Genomic DNA, 20,386 nt, shown 5'->3' on the forward strand with positions numbered 1-20,386 from the left:
AAGACTAAAAAACATACATAGAGGCTAAAAAAAATGAAATTCTAATCTACACTTTATTATATTAAAATGTAGGTTATGTGAAATGTCGCGGGTTCAGCATATGTACAATATCTTAATTAATATCTAATGTACGTAATTTATATTTCAAATTTAAAATGTTATATATGACTTGACAGAGAATGTAATCATTTTTTGTATACTTTTAGTTAAAGTTAATGTTTTAAACATCATAATGTTCAAATTTACATGGGTTTAGATTATCATAATAACATAGAAATTAATTCATTTATCAAGTCATTAAAAATACGACTCTCTATTCAACTCTCTATAACTATATCCGTCTGTCTAAAATTTTGATAGTATAACCGTGCATTTTTTGCACGGGATTAAAACTAGTTGGTCAGTATAGGTATTTAACCCATGATCTTCAATTTATCTATTGAACAAATAGTAGATCATATGTGTTCCGGGTATAATTCCAGAGCAGATATTTGTTACCACTCGTAGCTAGTAGAATGATGTCCTTGCTTGAATCCTCCTTGCGGTCTCCTGAAACGATGAACAAACTGAGGGCTCGGCTTTGGCCGAGCGTACTCACTCGACGCTCAAGTCGGTAAAACTTAGAGAGAAGTTGTTGTAACTTGGCTAAAGAGATATTGTAGAGATAGACAGAAGATATTACCAGGATGAATAGTGGTTATTAGGTCAATTTGTGGATCCTTTCCTCAATGAAGGTTGAGGAGTATTTATGCGCTTTCACCTTTTGTCACGTAGTGCCAAGTGGCCAAGTGGCTATCGTGGAAAGACCATTGTACCCTCGGCCGATGGACCCGTGGCGTGGCTCGCCGAGGGTCTTGGATATGAGTACGCGGATATGTGCCCTTACCGGGCGGGTTGTCGCCGAGACCAGGTGACAGCCGATGGGCTCCGTCGGCTAGACTGTGAAAGTCGTTTGACTTTCTTGCGGATACCTTTGACTTGCTTCAATATGTTGATTTCGGCCATGCGAATATGCCCCATCAATATGTTTAAATTTGTTAAAACCGTGATAGTTTGTATTGACTTTGTGGTGCATGCAGCATGTATAGTGTATATATCAAACAAAGCGTTCTACGGTTGCTTAATGCAAACATCAATGCAGGGATATTTACCCTACAAATCCCAGCTTTCATGACTTCATGTAACTTGGTCAAAAATCAAAATTGCAGATGACTGAAGCTGAATCATACGCCCTTGACTTGAAGAACTTCTTACCCCATTCTTTTTAACTGGGCCGGATTCTCTCCATTACTTGAAAAGAAATGGACCTCCATTACTTTCGAACGATCCGGATTAAATCTTGGGACAATTTAATGGTTAATTATTTCATAAAAGTAAAATAAGTTAGTGTTGTAACAGAAGCAAGAAAGAACAAATAAAACAATAAAGACAAAACACACAGATTTACGTGGTTCACTAACGGTGTGTTAGCTACGTCCACAGGGCAGAAGGGAGAGAGTTTTATTGATATGTGAGGAGTTTTCGATTCTGATTCGACGGTATGATAAAGATAATCAAGTAGGTAGAGGCTTAGAGAGTTTATATAATACTCTCTAAGACCTAATACAGAATGACCTAATAAAGGCCCAAGACAGACCTAGCCCAATAACAGATACGGATACTGTTCAACCCCCGCATAGTTATACGAAGCGGCGGTTAGCAGAATCAAGGCACAAACCCAACAGTTAGAATAAGAGTGTACTAGAGAGAAAATGAAGAGAAAGTAATAGAGAGAATCCAAATTGCTTTTTAACAATAGATAGACTATATAACTGGTTATATTGTAACTGATTGTATTATTTAGCTATAAGCTATGCACATAATCTCAAGGACTTTATTATAAAGCTCAGAGTTCCAATTAGGACTGGGCAAGTTTAGGTTCGGGATGAAAAAATGGACCGGATCGCACCATTTGGTCTGGACCGAATCCAGACTGAATTCATTTAGGTCCAGTACTTGGTCCACACTTTCTGAAGTTTTGGTCTTTAGTCTGATTCGGTCCAAGACGGGTTAATTTCGATCTGGACCAAATTGACCGAAATTTCGGTGTTTTGTGACTAATTTTCATAACTTTTTAAAGCAATTAGGTATTTTATTTTCAAAACAATATCATAAACTTAATATTAGTGGTTTTGTATGCTAAAGATACTTTAATCAACTAGTTTATTTGATTTAATGAAATTAAATTTTAATTATCATAAATAAAAGATGAAAAATTATAAATTTTGGTCCATTTTAATTTAAGACCGATGTGGACCGAAAAATAAGGTTCGGTCGTCTTGTCCAAGACCGAATTTTTTAGGTCAAGTCTTCGGTCCACCTAAATATTTTTTTCGGTCTGGTCCGATTTGATAGATGCTCAGCCCTAGCCCACCATGAATAACTTTAAAGCCCATTACAGTTTCGTGAACATTGCTTAAATGGCCCTTCAAGTTTAAATACATGTCGCGGCCATTATTTTAGCCCGTCTTAGATTAGATAGACCTACAACATCCATCCTAGTCATTTTTATCAAACTTTGTGTCGAGAATTACTTTATTTGTTCCGATCATTTGTTAAACTTTTATTTTAGTAGAAAGAATAAAAAAGGGAGAGGGAATTATTTGTGGTAATTGTTCGTGGATGACAAGTGGATTATAATGGATGTGTCTGATCAAATTATTCATAAAAAGTCACCTAAAATAAAAAGATAAATAAATGACAAAGACACCCAGAAATAGAATAGATAAATAAATAACCGGTAGATGTAGAAATAAATAGATAAATAAATAAATCACTATAATCACCCCAAGGTCCCCAAGATAAAAAAAAAATGTATTCATCAATGGTGGATGTAGTGATATTTTTCAAACATGCACCGTAATAAAGTGTCAATAAATTTATGTTAATTTTTTTTTTTGAGTAAAAGATCAATTTTATTAATAATAATAATAAATTTGTGTTAAATAAATTACAAAGTATATTAGTTTTGAATGTCTTTCAAACATTTTAAAAGAAGATACTACGCTCAAAATATCTATAGAGTGTAGACTATCATTTGGTGAAAAATTGACGGTGTTGGATTTCAAATCATTATTACATTATTATTTCATTAAAAAAATTATGTGAACTCTTCTCTTAGTAAGATGAAATTTTTGAGTTTTTAATTCGAAACCTAAAATAAACCGATTTGTCAAGTTTTGAGATTTGGACACGGTTCTAATTTCGGTTTTGATTTTTAAAGAAGGTTTAGTTTTTACTTTTTCCTCACCTCTAATTTGAAGGGTGGGACCTTGGACTTGGGTGTAGACCTGACAAAACTGAAAATCAGCCCGAATAACCCGATTTAACAGCCGAAATCAAACCCCGAGCTTGATCTGAACTCGAATGTACCGACCCAATATAAGCCGAACCAAATACTTGTTGTTGTACATTGATTATTATCTATAAATAACTTAATAATAGTTAATCCGAAAAATGTCTCAAATCCGAAGCGACCCGTCCCGACCCCGACTTGGTACTTGGCAGACCTCGCAAAGCTGACCCGACCCGAGATCCGAAAGTGACCCAAACATGCTTGACTCAATTATGACCCGAACCCGAATTAACCCGACCTGAACCTTGATTGACCCAGTGTTGACCCGACCCGAGATGACCCGACTCATAATTGGCCCTATTCAAAATGACTTAATGTGACCCGAAACGACAAGTATTAAGTTATATTATGTTATATGCATCACGATAGAGTTTCATTCGTTACCACCATTCTTAATAAATAGTTAAATTTGCAAAATAGTACTTCCTCCATTCAACTCCACTCTACTACTCTACTTTTTCACGTTTGCCAACGCGTGTTTCACGCAATAAATATCGTTAGCTACGTATTTGCAGAAATTATAAAAGGTAGATATTTTTAATGTACTCGTAAAGGCGAATGAAACAAGATCTCACATGAATATATTTTCGCTTATGTATTGAGAGAATTAAAATTGAATGTTAAGTTGTGAATAGTGTAGAAAATGGAAAGTGGTAAAGTGGAGTTGAATGGATGAAGTATTTCTTAATCAAAATAATACGAGTACTAACTAAATTGTTTTAACCATTAATCCGAAGGCGTCCCGACCCAAAATGACCCATACTCGAAAATGACCCGGCCCAAAATGACCCGATAATAGATCACCCAAAATTAACCCGAAACACAAATTAACCCGACCCGACCTAACCCGAAATACATAACAGACCTGAAATAACCCGACCGAAACTAACCCGACCCGATGGATCCATTTGCTACTTGGGAGTTGGGAGAAATACTTCCATTTGTCTCCTCTCCCCCTGCTCACTCTTCTCCTGTACTTTTCCTCTCCTCTACTTTTCCTACTTATCCATGCCGACTATTTAATCCCAAAACCAGAGTTTTGCCCACTTTAAAAAATCCACAAAAATCTTGTACAAGCTAACCCACAAATTCACCGCGTTCATATAAACAATATATGAACCCGAAATCGAAACAATGGCAGCGACACTAACACCAGTTTCCCCTCGCCGGAGCTCCGTCTCCGGCAAATATTCCGACGAATCAACCGCCACCTCAACTGCTGACTCAGCATCATCCTCCCCTTCTTCTTCATGTTACTTATCAGAGTGTTCACTCGACGACGACGAGTTCGTCGACCTAGAACTCGGCGCAGATATCGGCGACACGGCGGTAGACACGGCGGAGGTGGTGGAAGGTGGGAAAGTGAGTGTGGATTTATCAAATATGGAGAAAGAGTGTAGAATATGTCATATGAGTTTATTAGAAAACGGGTTAGCAATTGAATTAGGGTGTTGTTGTAAGGATGATTTAGCTGTTGCTCATCAACATTGTGCTAATACTTGGTTCAAAATTCGCGGTAACAAGTACGTTCCCTTATTTTCCGAATCATTTGTTTACGTTTGATTAAAATAGCCCACACAAGAGTAAACAAAGGTAAATAAATGATTGAGACGAAGGGAGTAAATGTTTCAGGATTTTATCCGAGTGGGCGACCCTCCCTGCTAACCCCTTTAGTTCCGTCACTGCTTATAATTATTTTGTTAATTCTAATTGATTGTTGTAGATACTCCCTCCGTCCCGATCATTTGTTTGCATATTCCATTTTTGTGTTAGAAATATTTTTAATGGGCAATTGGATCCTCCACACTAATTTGATCCATTTGTCACAAATGAGAGGGACGGAGGGAGTATGTTGTTTGTTGGTTGGTTGATGTTTTATTAATTTGAATCTGATTAAAAATTGATTTTCAAAATTAAGATTGATTGGTTGTGAAGTTGCTTTGACGAAGAATTTTGTTGCTAATTTAATATAGGAGTATTAAACCTGGTTGTTTCAAAATTAGTGTCTGTTAAGAAATTGTTTTTTTAATTTATGGTTAATCTTGTGGTGTTAATCTATGATGTATTCAGTGGCGGAATGAAGGGGGTTAGCATGGGCAGTCGCGACTCGAGCAATGTAGAAACTAGAAAGTTAAAATATCCGACTTTTCCCCCTCATTTAACTCGATCGTTTAGTAAGGTTTGCCACTGGAATACTGGATGTATTTAGTAATAGTTTGGTGCATTCATTGATGCCTGGATATTTTGTTTATGAGTTAGATTTTCTTTATTCCCTTCCCTTTCGTGTGCTGAATGGTAACTCCTAATTTTTGGTTCCAATAATGGGAAAATTCGCAATGGTAATGGATTTGAAATGCTGAGTCTTACTAGTATACTGATTCATCATTGATGCCTAGATATTTTGTTTATGGGTTTCATTTTCTTTATTCCCTTCCCTTTTGTGTGCTGAATGGTAGGTTGGATTGGGAAAAGATGTTGAAAATGCGTTGTATAGTTATGTGAAAGTGATACTAATGGTGTAAAGTTAGGATGAGGATAAACGAATCAATTGAAAAGGTTTAGTTTGTTGGAGAAAAGAAAGAAATGTTGTAAAGAAAGTAAAGTGGCATCAATTGAATGAACGAATCAACTAACAAAAGCGAAAGATGAAAGGACCATAGTGGTAGGATTGTTTATCTAATTTTCTTAGATTCTTGTCTTTAGTTCGTTACGTTTGGATTAAGATATCTCCGTGAGTACTCTTTGGTCCATTTCTATATGACTATATTGGCTATTTCTGCCTTTTGTTAATGAGTTTGCTGACTTTTGCGTGTTAGGTAATAATTATGGTGAGATCTATCTGAATTTTGTCATATGAATTGAAGAAGATATCCTTTTCATGTCTTCTCGGTCTATCTTTAGTATGCTTGTATACTCCAGTGTCCAGACGTTAAAGGCTCAACAACACTAAATACGGTGGTAAGGTGGTTGTTCAAATCACGACCGAATGATAGCCACATAATGGTCGATTTGTGGATTGTTGCAAACTCATTTGTATCTAGGAATATCCTTCTTTCATTTAACGTAACACACATTCGTCAACGGGAACAAACATTTTTTGGTGGAAGGCATAAAGGGTAGTAACTTATTTTGTTGCGCTATTTCCATCAACTTGTGATGTTCTTTGTGGCATTAATGCGTGCCTTGGTCATTTCGTAAAAATACTTGACTGTATTTTTGTTAGATTGTACTCCATATATGTTTTATCCTAAGCAGTTGCAGAAACTTGCCTGTTCTTTGCTTCCAAAAATTAATTGAATTAGTTACCTTCCTGGCTTCCTTCCCTTTCCATCCAAGTCACTACATCCAAATAGGGTAAACCTTAGTTATAAGCCGATGCTTATGGCTAAGCCTACACATTTAATCAAATGTGGTGCTGCTCTTGCCTCTTTTTTTTTTTTTTTTTTTTTCACTTTGTTGTTTCTCATGGTCTCCAATTTCTCGACCTACTCTCTTGGTACTTGCATTGGTGAATGTAAAGAGGTCTGTTTTATACGAGTAGCTTATTACGCTTTTTTATTTTTCTCGAAAAGAGCTGATGAGGTATGTTAGTGTCAACGCTCATTGCAACTAAGATTTGCCTTTGACAGGTGATATGTAATTCTATCTGTGTAGCCATGTATCCGAGTCATGTATAACAGAGCTTTCTCAAGTGTTGGTGACACGCCTAAAATGTCGCACTAAAAGACGGCCAAATTAACAATTTATAAACCACTAAACACACTAATTAGCACCAATTATAACTTAGTACAATAGCAAGCAAGGGATCGAACCCAAGAGAAGATGGGTTTTGCAATAGTGAAATTAAAAGAGTACTTAGAACAATTGTGACAACAATAACAACAAGTAAATAAAAAGGGGGGGTTTTGAGTTGAGTTTTCAATTGTAACCAAAGCAAGAGAATTTCAAACAAGAGTGCTATGCAAGTAAACAATCAATCAAGATGGTTCAAGGATGGAAATTTATCAATTTGAGAAAGACTTAACCCGACCCAAAGTTTGGCACTTTAGTTGACAAAACCCTTCAATCAATCCTTTTAATCAATATTATTGTCCTATTAGTGAGATTAAATCTCCAAATTCCCTTAATTAGAAGTCAATCACAAGGAAATCACACTTAATAATTGACCCAACTTATCAATTCATCTAGTGGAAATCACACACATAGATTCATTAACAAGAAGATAAAGCATTAGGAATCTAATAGGTGAAATTACTCACAATGAAATCACAATTAATGAGCAATTACAACTTAATCTCTTTAATGTTAATTAAACCAAGAAGAAATCACATTCATTAGTCTAATAACAAGTTGTTGCAACATGGGATTACAAGGAAATCACACTTAATAAACCCAACAACAATAAATTAAGGAACTTGATTAATTAAGCAACAAGGAAATCACACTTAATTACTCAACATAAACAAGGATTCCAAAATTCCAAACAATAAACACAAAGAGATTAAGAACAATAATAATAATTAAGGAAGGATTAAAGAGTCTTACAACCAAAAGATTAAACCTTGAGTCGGATTAAGAGAGGAGATTAGTTCCTCATAATTAGATCTAACCCAATTCAAAAAGATGAAATAATTCCCCAAAATTACAACTTGATTAATTCAAAAAGCCAAAGATGATTAACCTACTTCCCAACATTGTATTTATAGTCTACCGTAACCTAATACTTATGGGCTTAACAAAAGAGAAGCCCGTAATACAAAACGGCAACAAACTTCATCAAACCCAGAAAAATCGCACCGTGCGAGTTTTGATGTCTGGAAACTCGCACGGTGCGAGTTTGCTGCTGGAGTCCGCCTTTCTTTCTTGATTCCTTTGCTCCTTTGGAAGGCCTCTTTGGTGCGTTTCTTCAAGCCTATTCTTGGCTTTTCCTTGGATATTCCTCTTCTAATTATTGGCTTCTTGATCTCCACTTGAATCATGCTAAATGGCAAAGCACTCGGAATTGGTTAAACAATGTAAAAATCGTCACAAACCACCCCTAAATGTTACCAAATGAGCTCAAAATAGTGCCAATAAGTAGTAGAAATGGGAGCTCATCAAACACCCCACACTTAGCCCTTTTGCTCGTCCCGAGCAAACTAGAATAAAAACTACTCACCACCTAGGCCAAGAAGTATGGGCATTCCTAATCCCCTCTCTTCACCTCACTTCTTCCTTCTTATATCATCCCTCAACTAAGCTCATGGTCACTTTCCTTCATAGCTCCAATAAATGACTAAGTGACCCAAAAACCACCAATATGAACCTCTCTTCTCTCACGCCCCTTCCTTATGTCATCCCTCAACTAAGATGGTCCTAAGTCCACCAATTTCACCAATACATCATTCCCAAAACTCAACACTTCCTCCTTATTACTCCCCCTTATCACTCCACTTGGTAAAACTAGGCCACCATGGTCACTAAAGCATCTCCTTTCAACCAATTTGGCAACCTCAAAACACCTCCATTCTTCAACAATTCACAACAACTCCACAACTCATCAATCAAAACACAACTTCCCAACAAAGTACAATACAAGTCAACACAATCCCATGCTCCAAGTATACCAAGCACTAGTAACAAAGTAAGCTTCCAAATCCCCCTCCTAGTCTTGGCATATCACTATCCTACCCTTCCGGCCTTCTAGAGCTCCACCACTTATGTCACCAACTTCAATGGAAATAGTCAAGTATGTGACATGATTTCAAGGCTTCAAAGAGGTCACATGATTTTTTTAATTTTTTCTAATTCTCTCATTTTGCCTAAACCGCCCTCTCGGGTTTTCGGTTTAGCTCTTTTCCTCACCTCTACTCTCGTGGCTCGCACTCTTTTCTTCATTTTGCCCGGAGCGCCCTTTCGGGTTTTCACTCCGACCTCGGCCACTTTCCCATTTTTGCCTAGGATGCCCTTTCGGGTTTTCATCCTAGCCGGGTTTTCTTTTCTTTCTTTTTCTTTTTCGTTTTTTTTTTTTTTTTTTTTTTTTTTTTTTTTTTTTTTTTTTTTAATTGAAATACAATGCATGGAATTGAAATATATTACAATATATACACATGATACCAACTCATGCCCACCCCACACTTAATTCTTCACTTTGTCCCCAAAGTGTGTGGTGAACACCCTAAACTCACTCATGGGTGTGAGCTTGAGGCACCTCCATAGTCGGGAGGTCCTCCTCTTCTCCTTGCTTCTCTTCTACTTCTCATCCTCGCCCTTTCGGCGTTTGTCTCCTCAACCTTAGCCTCATTGTACCCTTCATATTGGGTGGGGAATTGTTGCATAAATTGGGCATTCATTGCGGCCACCATATCAAAAGTTGCGTTTGAAGTATAACGCATCTCTTCCAAGTCTTCTTGATAGTGGTGGTAGCGGTTTTCGGTGATTCCCCACCGAGCATTCTCCGTTATTTGCATTTGGGAGATGGTAGATTCAATGCTTGAGACTCGGTTGGTAATGTTGGTTTGCCATGATTGAAAACCCGGGTAGTCGAATTGGTGGCCCGGAAAAGGATATTGTGGTTGTTGTTGTTGTTGTTGCATAGGGGGAGGAGTGAAATGTGGCTCATCATAGGGGGCATTAGGCATGGGTTCATCAAATGGTGCATCATGAGGCATGTCACCAAAAGTCAAAGCCCCCCCCACTTGTGGTTGCTCTCCTCCCTCATCCTCTTCCGGCTCAACTACTTGGGCTCTATCAACCCAAAGGTACACAAAATCATCATCGGGGGGCATGTAGAAATCCTTTGCACTCCCGCAACCCAAGGGTGGTAAGTTGGAGGGACGGGGTAAATACAAATAAGGGTAGTCTATGAGACCACTACCATAAAGAGGGTAAGCATTGGGTGGAAAAGGCACACCCGTCTTTTGCACGATTAAATCGATCATACCCCCGATAAAAATGGTTCCTTTGGGGGTCTTTTGCAATTCAAGGCACCCATCCACAAACAATTCCACCCAATCCGGCACTCCCCTCCCTTCCGGGGTCATTGACCAAAGAGTTTGAATTTGGTGGTATTGCATTTTGGTTGGTTCGGTCATGACCAAGAAATTTGTGTTTATGTAACGGCTAAGGAGGCGTAAGACCGGGTTGGGGATGGTGGTGTTCTTTGAATTTCCGTGACGTTCATCACCCGTGATATCGCTCCAAAAAGTACTCATCAAAGCTTTGTCAAGTTTTTCCTTCACGGGAGCCTTAGTGATATGTAAGGCCTCCCGTACCTCATCATAAGTCATGGTATGGACAAGGCGACAAGCCCGGAATTTGATCCCCGGGACCTTGTCCCTTCCCAATTTTACTTTTTCCAACGATGACAAAAACTCAAAAGTGACACCCTTTCGGGTGGGTGCGGCAACATGAATATAGGCCTCAAGTCCGACCTTTTCTAAAAGCATGCGAGTTATGGGAAGCATTCCCAACTTAATAAGAAGGTTCTCATCAAGAAATTTGGTTTGTGCCACGGTAGAAACCGCGGCAAACTTTCTCCAATTTGAGAGGGCCTTGTCTCGGAGGCCCTCCTTTCCCGAATACTCACTTTCATCATAATCCGCGGCTCCCTTGGATCCTTTCGAGGAGGAAGCCGCACTTTCTTTTCCTTTTCCCATAGTAGAACAAGTAGAATCTCAGAAAAACACAATTTTTGAACAAAATTTTGGGTGAGGCAATTGATCAAACACCTAATATGCACTACAAAATTTGTTGTGCTAATTAGCTATTTGCTAGAAAAGAACACCTCACTAGTTAAAAGGGATTGTTTTAAGGACGAATCAAACACAAAAACACAACTAATATTCGAATTGATGGAGCACAAATTCGAATTTTAGTAGCTAGAATTGACAAGGAGAAGAATAAGGTGTTTATACCTCCCTTTGATCCTTGCTTGGGTTGTTTGGTGAAGAATGCTAACCCAAATTGCTCAAAATCGTCCCTTAAAACCAAATTGCAAACCCAAATCTTCCACTTCTTCAATTTTTCCAAACCCTAGCTCGAAAATGATGGTGATTCCTCGAATTATTGCAATTTACCTTACCCAAATCGATGTTGGGAGATGAAAGTTGATGAAACTTGAAGGTAAATTGAAGGATTTGGGTGATTTGAGAAGGATTTTGATGGTGGATTTTGGGTGTTTAGGGTTAGTGTGAAGAGAGAGGTTGAATGTTGAATGAATTGGGGAAGAACAAGTGAAGGTGTCGTGTGAAATTTTAGCTGTTATCGAGTGATTCTGCCAAATTCGCACGGTGCGAGAAACAGACTCAGAAAACTCGCACCGTGCGAGTTCTCTGCTGGATGTGCATTTTTCGTTGCAAAATTCTTCACTCTAGCAAATTCTTTTACCCATCATTCTTCCTTCCTTTCTTCACATATGCCCTTGAGTTGATATCCTAACACTAAAACACACATTAAACCATTCTAATTTGCCAAAAACATTGGTGAAAATGCAAATGATTTAATTTATTATGCAAAAAGTAAAGGATGCAATAAATTTAAACATGAGAAATGCAATATAAACAATGCAACATGACAAATGCAATATAAACAATGCAATGCGGAATTTAAATATGCAAAGGAAAGAAATATTTACAAACTTTTGCCGTTTATTTAACGTCGATGGCTCGACAAAGTTGCACTTTCATCAATTTGAGTAAATTGGATCAACAAGGTGAACCGTTTCCACTTCACCTACTTCAATTCCTTCATGATAATGCTTTAGCCTTTGCCCATTCACTTTCAACACTTTTCCGGATTTCAAGCATTTGATTTCAATTGCGCCATGTTGAAAAACCTTCACTACTTCATATGGTCCCATCCACCTAGACCTCAATTTCCCGGAGAAAAGTCTAAGTCGATTTTGGAAAAGTAAGACTTTCTCTCCCTCTTGGAACACTCTTCTTGAAATCATATTATCATGCCATGCTCTTGTTCTTGCCTTGTAAATGGACGCATTCTCATAGGCATCATTCCGAATTTCCTCCAACTCTTGTAATTGAAGTTTCCTATGAAGACCCGCTTCATCCAATTGCAAGTTGAATGACTTGACCGCCCAATAAGCTCGATGCTCAACCTCCACGGGTAGATGACATGATTTCCCAAAAAGTAAGCGGTAAGGTGACATCCCGATTGGCGTTTTGTAAGCCGTGCGATAGGCCCACAAGGCATCATCTAACCTCAAGCTCCAATCCTTGCGGTCGGGATTCACCGTCTTCTCAAGGATAGCCTTAATCTCCCTATTAGAAACCTCGGCTTGACCGTTGGTTTGAGGGTGATAGGCGGTTGAGACTTTATGAAGTACCCCATACTTTTTGAGAAGAGCTCCAATGGCTTTGTTGCAAAAGTGAGTGCCTCTTTGGTCCGCTTATCAAAGCTTTTGGAAAACCAAATCGAGAAAAGATGTTGGTTTTGATGAATTCTCCAACCACCTTTGCATCATCGGTCTTGGTGGCCTTAGCCTCCACCCACTTGGAGACATAATCCACCGCCAAAAGTATATAAATATTACCACAAGAAGCGGGAAATGGCCCCATGAAGTCAATACCCCACACATCAAATATTTCGCAATAGATCATGGGTGTTTGGGGCATTTCTCCTCTTTTTGAAATATTACCAACTCTTTGGCATCTATCGCATGTCTTCACCATGGCTTGAGCATCTCGGAATAATGTGGGCCAAAAGAAACCGCTTTCCAACACCTTTCTAGCCGTTTTCTTGGCTCCAAAATGCCCGCCACAAGCATATTCGTGACTAAACCGGAGAATTGACATGATTTCTGTCCTAACACACCTCCTTATCACTTGATCGGCACAAAATTTCCACAAATAAGGATCATCCCACACATAGTACTTGGAATCACTCTTGATTTTGTCTCTTTGATGTCGAGACAAACCCGGTGGAAATTTGCCCAAGACCAAGTAATTTACGATATGTGCATACCAAGGTTCGGTAGACATCAAGGCAAGAAGGGCTTCATCCGGGAAGGTCTCCTTTATTGAGCTTTGTGGTACCAAGGAGTCTTCTTGGATGATTCTACTAAGATGATCCGCCACCGTGTTGGTGGAGCCTTTCTTGTCCTTGAGTTCAACGTCAAACTCACTCAAGAGTAGTACCCATCTCATCAAACGGGGCTTGGATTCTTTCTTTGAGACAAGGTGCCTCAAAGCGGCATGATCCGTGAAGATGATGACCTTGGCTCCAAGGATATAAGATCGGAATTTCTCTAAGGCAAACACCACCGCAAGAAATTCTTTCTCGGTAGTTGTATAATTCCTTTGAGCTTCATTCATCATTGTCGATGCATATTGAATGACATGAGGTGCTCTTCCTACCCTTTGGCCAAGTACCGCGCCAAGGGCATAATTGCTTGCATCCGACATGATCTCAAACGGTTCATTCCAATTGGGGGGTTGAATTATAGGTGCCGAAATAAGTTTCTCCTTGAGCATGTCAAAAGCTCCCTTGCAATCTTCACTCATGACAAATTCACAATCTTTTTGAAGTAGCTTGCATAGAGGAGAGGCAATTTTGGAGAAATCCTTAATGAAACGCCGGTAGAACCCGGCATGACCTAGGAAAGATCTCACTTCACGCACATTAGTAGGATAAGGCAAGGTGCGAATGGTATCGACCTTTGCCTTATCAACCTCAATTCCCCTAGAGGAAACAACATGTCCCAACACTATTCCTTCCTCAACCATAAAATGACACTTTTCATGGTTGAGTACAAGGTTGGTTTCAATACATCTTTGCAAGACCTAAGTGAGATGACTCAAACAATCCTCAAAAGATTGGCCATGAACGGTGAAATCGTCCATGAATACCTCAATAAAGTCCTCAACATGATCCGAAAAGATACTCATCATGCACCTTTGGAACGTTCCCGGAGCATTACAAAGACCGAAAGGCATCTTTCTATAGGCAAACGTTCCAAAAGGACATGTGAAGGTGGTTTTTGTTTGGTCCTCGGGTGCAATTGGAATTTGAAAATAGCCCGAGTAGCCATCCAAAAAACAATAAAAAGATTTTCCCGCTAACCTCTCCAACATTTGATCCATGAAAGGAAGCGGGAAATGATCTTTTCGGGTCACGGCATTGAGCCTACGGTAGTCGATGCACACCCTCCACCCATTTTGAACTCGAGTGGGGGTCAAAACACCTTCATGATTCTCGACTACCGTTAGCCCGGATTTCTTTGGGACAACTTGGGTTGGACTAACCCATTGACTATCAGAGATAGGATAGATCATACCTACATGAAGGAGCTTGAGTACCTCTTTCTTCACAACATCCATCATTGGAGGATTCAAACGCCTTTGTGGTTGTCTAACGGGCTTTGCTTCATCTTCAAGAAGAATCCGGTGCATGCATAAGGTGGGACTAATGCCTTTGATGTCGGCCATTGTCCACCCAATTGCTTCCTTGTGTTGCTTAAGAACTCGGATGAGAGCCTCTTCTTGCTCCTTAGTAAGCTTGCTTGAAATAATCACCGGTAAAGTCTCTTCACTTCCTAGAAATGCATACTTCAAGTGGCTTGGTAAGGGCTTCAATTCAACAGTAGGAGGCTTGACAATAGAGGGAACAGGTTTCTCCTTTGGTAGCTCTTCTAACAATTTGGAAGAAAGGAAGAAAATTTCCTGGACAGGGCATAACTCGCACGGTGCGAGTTTCCCATCCCCAGAACTCGCACGGTGCGAGTTCTCTCGTATAGTCCTGGGTTTCTTCCTCTTCTTCCCATTCTTCCATTGGGGGATTTTCCTCTAAGTCCTTGATTGTTTCTCGCACATCACAAGACAAAGCATACCCCGTATCTTCTCCAACCAATCCATTAGTCAAAACAACATTTAATGGATCAACTTTGCACAATTCATACACGGTTTGCACAATTGGCTCAAAAATTTCAAGAAAACACAAAGATGAAGTCTCGGATGGGTATTTCATGGCCTCATGTATGCTATACTCAATCTTTTCCCCCTCAAATTCCATTGTGAGGCGGCCACTAGATACATCAATCTTGGTGTTAGAAGTTCTCATGAAAGGCCTTCCCAATAGGATGGGAGTGGAGCCTTTCTCGGGTTCCATTTCAATCACATAGAAGTCGGCGGGGAAAAGCATTCCCCCCACCTTCACCAAGACATCCTCCACAACCCCTTTAGGATAGATATTGGACCTATCGGCCAAAGAAATGACCGTACGAGTCGGTTTCAAAGGTCCCAACTTAAGTGACTCATAAAGGTAGTTGGGCAAGACATTAATGGATGCACCTAGATCAAGCATAGCATGTTGACAATCCAAATCACCAATTTTGCAAGGGATGGTGAACATGCCCGGATCACTACATTTTTGTGGCAACCGTTTTTGAAACATTGCCGACACATGTTCACTAGCCCTTACCTTTTTCATGCTCTTAGCCTTGTTGGTCCTCTTAGTAGTGCACAATTCTTTCAAAAATTTTGCATGCTTGGGTACACTACTAAGAAGATCAAGAAGAGGAATGTTTACCTCCACTTTACGAAAGATATCATAAAGGCTTGAAGTCTTCTTGTCAATTATCCTTGTATCATTCAAAGCACTTGGAAATGGAGCTTGTGGCTCATATTCCGGAAGAGGTTCATGTACCCTTACTTGTTGAGGTGAAAGTGCTTCCCCTTGTTCCACTACCACTTCAATTTCATCTTCAATCACATCCTCCACTTCATGAACAATTGGAGGTGGTCTTGTCTTCTTAGGAGCTTTGGGTGCCTCTTCCAACTCTCTACCATTCCTCAAAGACACCGCTTTTGCTTGTTCCTTGTTGGGTGGAGGAATGGTATGAGAAGGGAGGCTCCCTCCTTGTTTGGGTTGAGAATTGAGTGTAGTGAGGATTTGACCAACTTGGGTCTCAAGGTTAACAAATCTAGAGTCGGTTAGTCGGTTTTGTTGAAGCATGGCACTTTGCAATTCCTTGGTATTTTGTAGCAAGACTTGGCTTTCTTTTTGCATTGTCATTTGATTCATAGCAAGAGTCTTCATCATTTCTTCCAAGGAATTTTGGGGTTGGTTTTGATTTTGATTTGGCTTTTGAAATGAAGAGTTTGAAGCCCCTTTTTGGTTTTGATTTTGGTTTTGGTTTCCACCCCACCCCATGTTTGGATGAGCTTTCCACCCTTCATTGTAAGTGTTAGAATAGGGGTCAAACTTCCTAAACCCAATAGCCTTCACCGCTTCAATTGCCTCCTCCGTTTGCAAAGATGGACATCCATCGGTGGGATGAGTTGGGTCATTACAAAGACCACAAAACTTCACATGAGAAGTACTCCCACCTCCTTTTGTAAGTTCCTTGACCAAATTGGTAAGAAAATCAACTTTCTCCTCCATATGGTTGGAACCTTGCTTTGAAGAGAATGTTCCACTCGTCTTCTTAATTCTCCTCCCAAAATTCCTAGAGCTTCCCACCAACCTTTCAATCAACTCATTTGCTTCTTGGACCGACATGTACTCAATTCCACCTTGGGTGGCGGCTTTAATCATCCTAGCATCATCCTCAAGTAAGCCACCACAAAAGTTCAAGAGAAGGTCGTGGTCGGTATATCCATGGTATGGGCAACTAGCAAGAAGTTGTTTAAACCTCTCCCAATACTCATACAAGTTCTCCCCATCCAATTGCTCAACATTACTTATTTCTTTCTTCAATTGAGATGAGAGACTAGCGGGAAAATACTTTTCTAAGAAAGCCTTCTTCATTAGATTCCAAGTGGTGATGCTCCCGGTAGGGAGATAATAAAGCCAATCATTTGCCGCGTCCTTGAGTGAGAAAGGGAAGGCCCTTAGTTGAAGTTGCTCATCGGTAACCCCATTAGGCTTCATGCTTGAGCAAACAACATGAAATTTGTTGAGATGCTTGTTGGGATCTTCCGTGCTAAGACCATGGAATTGGGGCAATTGGTGAATTAGCCCGGACTTCAACTCAAAGGTGGCATTTTCCGCCAAGGCCGGAAAGGAGATACACAAGGGCACTTGTGTGAGATCCGGGGCGGTGAGTTCTTTAATAGTTCTAGGCCTTGGTGGTGGGTCCTCTCCATCATTATGTGGTTGTGCCTCCATGATGATTTGAATGGGTATGGGTTGTTCAAAAGGGATGTTGTTATCTTCTCTTTGGTCTTGTTGAAAACCGGAATCAATTTCTTCAGTAACCGGGTTGTCTCTTCTAATACCTCCTCCTATCCAAGCAAGAGATCTTTGAATTTCCGGGTTGAATGGAAAAAGAGGTTCACTTGAATTCCTAGTATTGACCATAAACAACTCTACACAAGAGCACACAATCAAAAAGTTCACACAAGTGATGAACAAGACAATAGCAACAAGAAACAAAGAGTAACTAAAACAACTATTCTAAGCACAAGTAACACACTTAGCAAAACCGTTACCTTCCCCGGCAACGGCGCCAAAATTTGACACGCCTAAAATGTCGCACTAAAAGACGGCCAAATTAACAATTTATAAACCACTAAACACACTAATTAGCACCAATTATAACTTAGTACAATAGCAAGCAAGGGATCGAACCCAAGAGAAGATGGGTTTTGCAATAGTGAAATTAAAAGAGTACTTAGAACAATTGTGACAACAATAACAACAAGTAAATAAAAAGGGGGGGTTTTGAGTTGAGTTTTCAATTGTAACCAAAGCAAGAGAATTTCAAACAAGAGTGCTATGCAACTAAACAATCAATCAAGATGGTTCAAGGATGGAAATTTATCAATTTGAGAAAGACTTAACCCGACCCAAAGTTTGGCACTTTAGTTGACAAAACCCTTCAATCAATCCTTTTAATCAATATTATTGTCCTATTAGTGAGATTAAATCTCCAAATTCCCTTAATTAGAAGTCAATCACAAGGAAATCACACTTAATAATTGACCCAACTTATCAATTCATCTAGTGGAAATCACACACATAGATTCATTAACAAGAAGATAAAGCATTAGGAATCTAATAGGTGAAATTACTCACAATGAAATCACAATTAATGAGCAATTACAACTTAATCTCTTTAATGTTAATTAAACCAAGAAGAAATCACATTCATTAGTCTAATAACAAGTTGTTGCAACATGGGATTACAAGGAAATCACACTTAATAAACCCAACAACAATAAATTAAGGAACTTGATTAATTAAGCAACAAGGAAATCACACTTAATTACTCAACATAAACAAGGATTCCAAAATTCCAAACAATAAACACAAAGAGATTAAGAACAATAATAATAATTAAGGAAGGATTAAAGAGTCTTACAACCAAAAGATTAAACCTTGAGTCGGATTAAGAGAGGAGATTAGTTCCTCATAATTAGATCTAACCCAATTCAAAAAGATGAAATAATTCCCCAAAATTACAACTTGATTAATTCAAAAAGCCAAAGATGATTAACCTACTTCCCAACATTGTATTTATAGTCTACCGTAACCTAATACTTATGGGCTTAACAAAAGAGAAGCCCGTAATACAAAACGGCAACAAACTTCATCAAACCCAGAAAAATCGCACCGTGCGAGTTTTGATGTCTGGAAACTCGCACGGTGCGAGTTTGCTGCTGGAGTCCGCCTTTCTTTCTTGATTCCTTTGCTCCTTTGGAAGGCCTCTTTGGTGCGTTTCTTCAAGCCTATTCTTGGCTCTTCCTTGGATATTCCTCTTCTAATTATTGGCTTCTTGATCTCCACTTGAATCATGCTAAATGGCAAAGCACTCGGAATTGGTTAAACAATGTAAAAATCGTCACAAACCACCCCTAAATGTTACCAAATGAGCTCAAAATAGTGCCAATAAGTAGTAGAAATGGGAGCTCATCAGTTGGCTATGACATTATTGACATCTGTTTGATAATAACTTATCCTCACCGCAGAATACCGGTTTACCGATTAGTTTTGTAAGCCTGAATGATAACTGATGACAGTAGACTTCTTGCAGTATCAACTTCCTTTTTTTCTCAACTATTTCTACCTTCTTAAACCTTTAATAAATGCAGAACCTGTGAGATATGTGGCTCAACGGCTCGGAACGTAGCTGGGGTGAATGAGGTGGAGCTAATGGAATCACGGAGCGAGGTTAATGATAGTGTACCAACAGCTAGCGTGCCACTTCATCCAGCAGAGACTCGACATTTCTGGCAAGGACATAAGTTCTTGAATTTCTTGCTGGCGTGCATGGTCTTTGCGTTTGTCATTTCATGGCTCTTTCATTTCAATGTTCCCGCCTGATACAGCAGTGACTCTGCGAGTATGTGAACTGTATAGAAGCAATATTAACTAGTTCCGGCACGCGTGTAATTGAAGTAGGGAAGTAGGCAAGTCATTTCAGGTATATCATGTAGTTCGGGTTAATCCGAGTTAGTTTAGCCAGGGCTACTCGGTTAGTAGGTATCCTTCCACGTAAGAGTGTTGTCTAGGGTTGTAGCGTTATTGGTAAGACTTGTTTATATCGATCTCTAGGTTAGGCCCCACAGCCTTTTAGTGAATGTAATCCTTGTTGTACCTTTTGTGCAATCATCACCGGAATCTAGCCTGATTATGTAACCTTTGTTTTGATTTGTAACAGGGGTAACAGCCTCTAAGGTTCTAACGACCTGAAATTTAATCAAATGTAAAGCCGATGGACTGATGGTTGAGAAATGAGAATATCTGTATATGCTTCTCATCTGAAATTGGATGGTGGGAATGCGGCCGTTCTTGGTTAGGACGTTAACTTCAACGCGTGAGGATGACGGGAACGGGGTTTGATTTCAGTTGGGTATAAGGGTGAAAATGGCGTCATAGCTTGTGTTATTTCTTGTCACCTCAAAAATGGTAACTGTGTACCAATCGTTAGTTGGCGCAGTGGTAGCATGGGGCTGCGCTTGGTAGGGAGGTCTGCGGATCGATCTCCCACAACTGCGATTGGGAGGGGTTTAAATACCGTAATCCTTGGACACGCCCCGAAATCCGGATTAGTCG

General features: G+C 39.4%; 1 protein-coding gene across 3 annotated transcripts; it reads left to right on the top strand.

The window, feature by feature from the left end:
• Nucleotides 1-4,031: 4,031 nt before the first annotated feature.
• Nucleotides 4,032-20,018, top strand: LOC141612381 (uncharacterized). 3 transcript variants are annotated; one of them, XM_074431143.1, is made up of 3 exons: nucleotides 4,328-4,917; nucleotides 5,465-5,573; nucleotides 19,423-20,018. In XM_074431143.1, the coding sequence occupies exons 1-3, from the start codon at nucleotides 4,529-4,531 to the stop codon at nucleotides 19,429-19,431; spliced, it is 507 nt and encodes a 168-aa protein (XP_074287244.1). In that variant the 5' UTR covers nucleotides 4,328-4,528; the 3' UTR covers nucleotides 19,432-20,018. The 3 variants fall into 3 exon arrangements, 2 of the variants coding, with proteins under 2 accessions (XP_074287244.1, XP_074287243.1); XR_012529078.1 differs by lacking the exons at nucleotides 5,465-5,573; nucleotides 19,423-20,018 and adding an exon at nucleotides 6,211-6,653 and having other exon boundaries at nucleotides 4,032-4,917; XM_074431142.1 differs by lacking the exon at nucleotides 5,465-5,573 and having other exon boundaries at nucleotides 4,347-4,917.
• The last annotated feature ends 368 nt before the right edge of the window (nucleotides 20,019-20,386 follow it).

Source organism: Silene latifolia, chromosome 11 (genome assembly GCF_048544455.1).
Source record: "Silene latifolia isolate original U9 population chromosome 11, ASM4854445v1, whole genome shotgun sequence".
In the NCBI taxonomy this organism is placed as follows: domain Eukaryota; kingdom Viridiplantae; phylum Streptophyta; class Magnoliopsida; order Caryophyllales; family Caryophyllaceae; genus Silene; species Silene latifolia.

Bases quoted from the DNA above. Each gene is read 5' to 3' on its own strand.
- LOC141612381 (XM_074431142.1), top strand. From the start codon at position 4,529: ATGGCAGCGACACTAACACCAGTTTCCCCTCGCCGGAGCTCCGTCTCC. The intron at 4,918-19,422 runs GTACGTTCCCTT...TAATAAATGCAG, and splicing joins TTCAAAATTCGCGGTAACAA to AACCTGTGAGATATGTGGCT.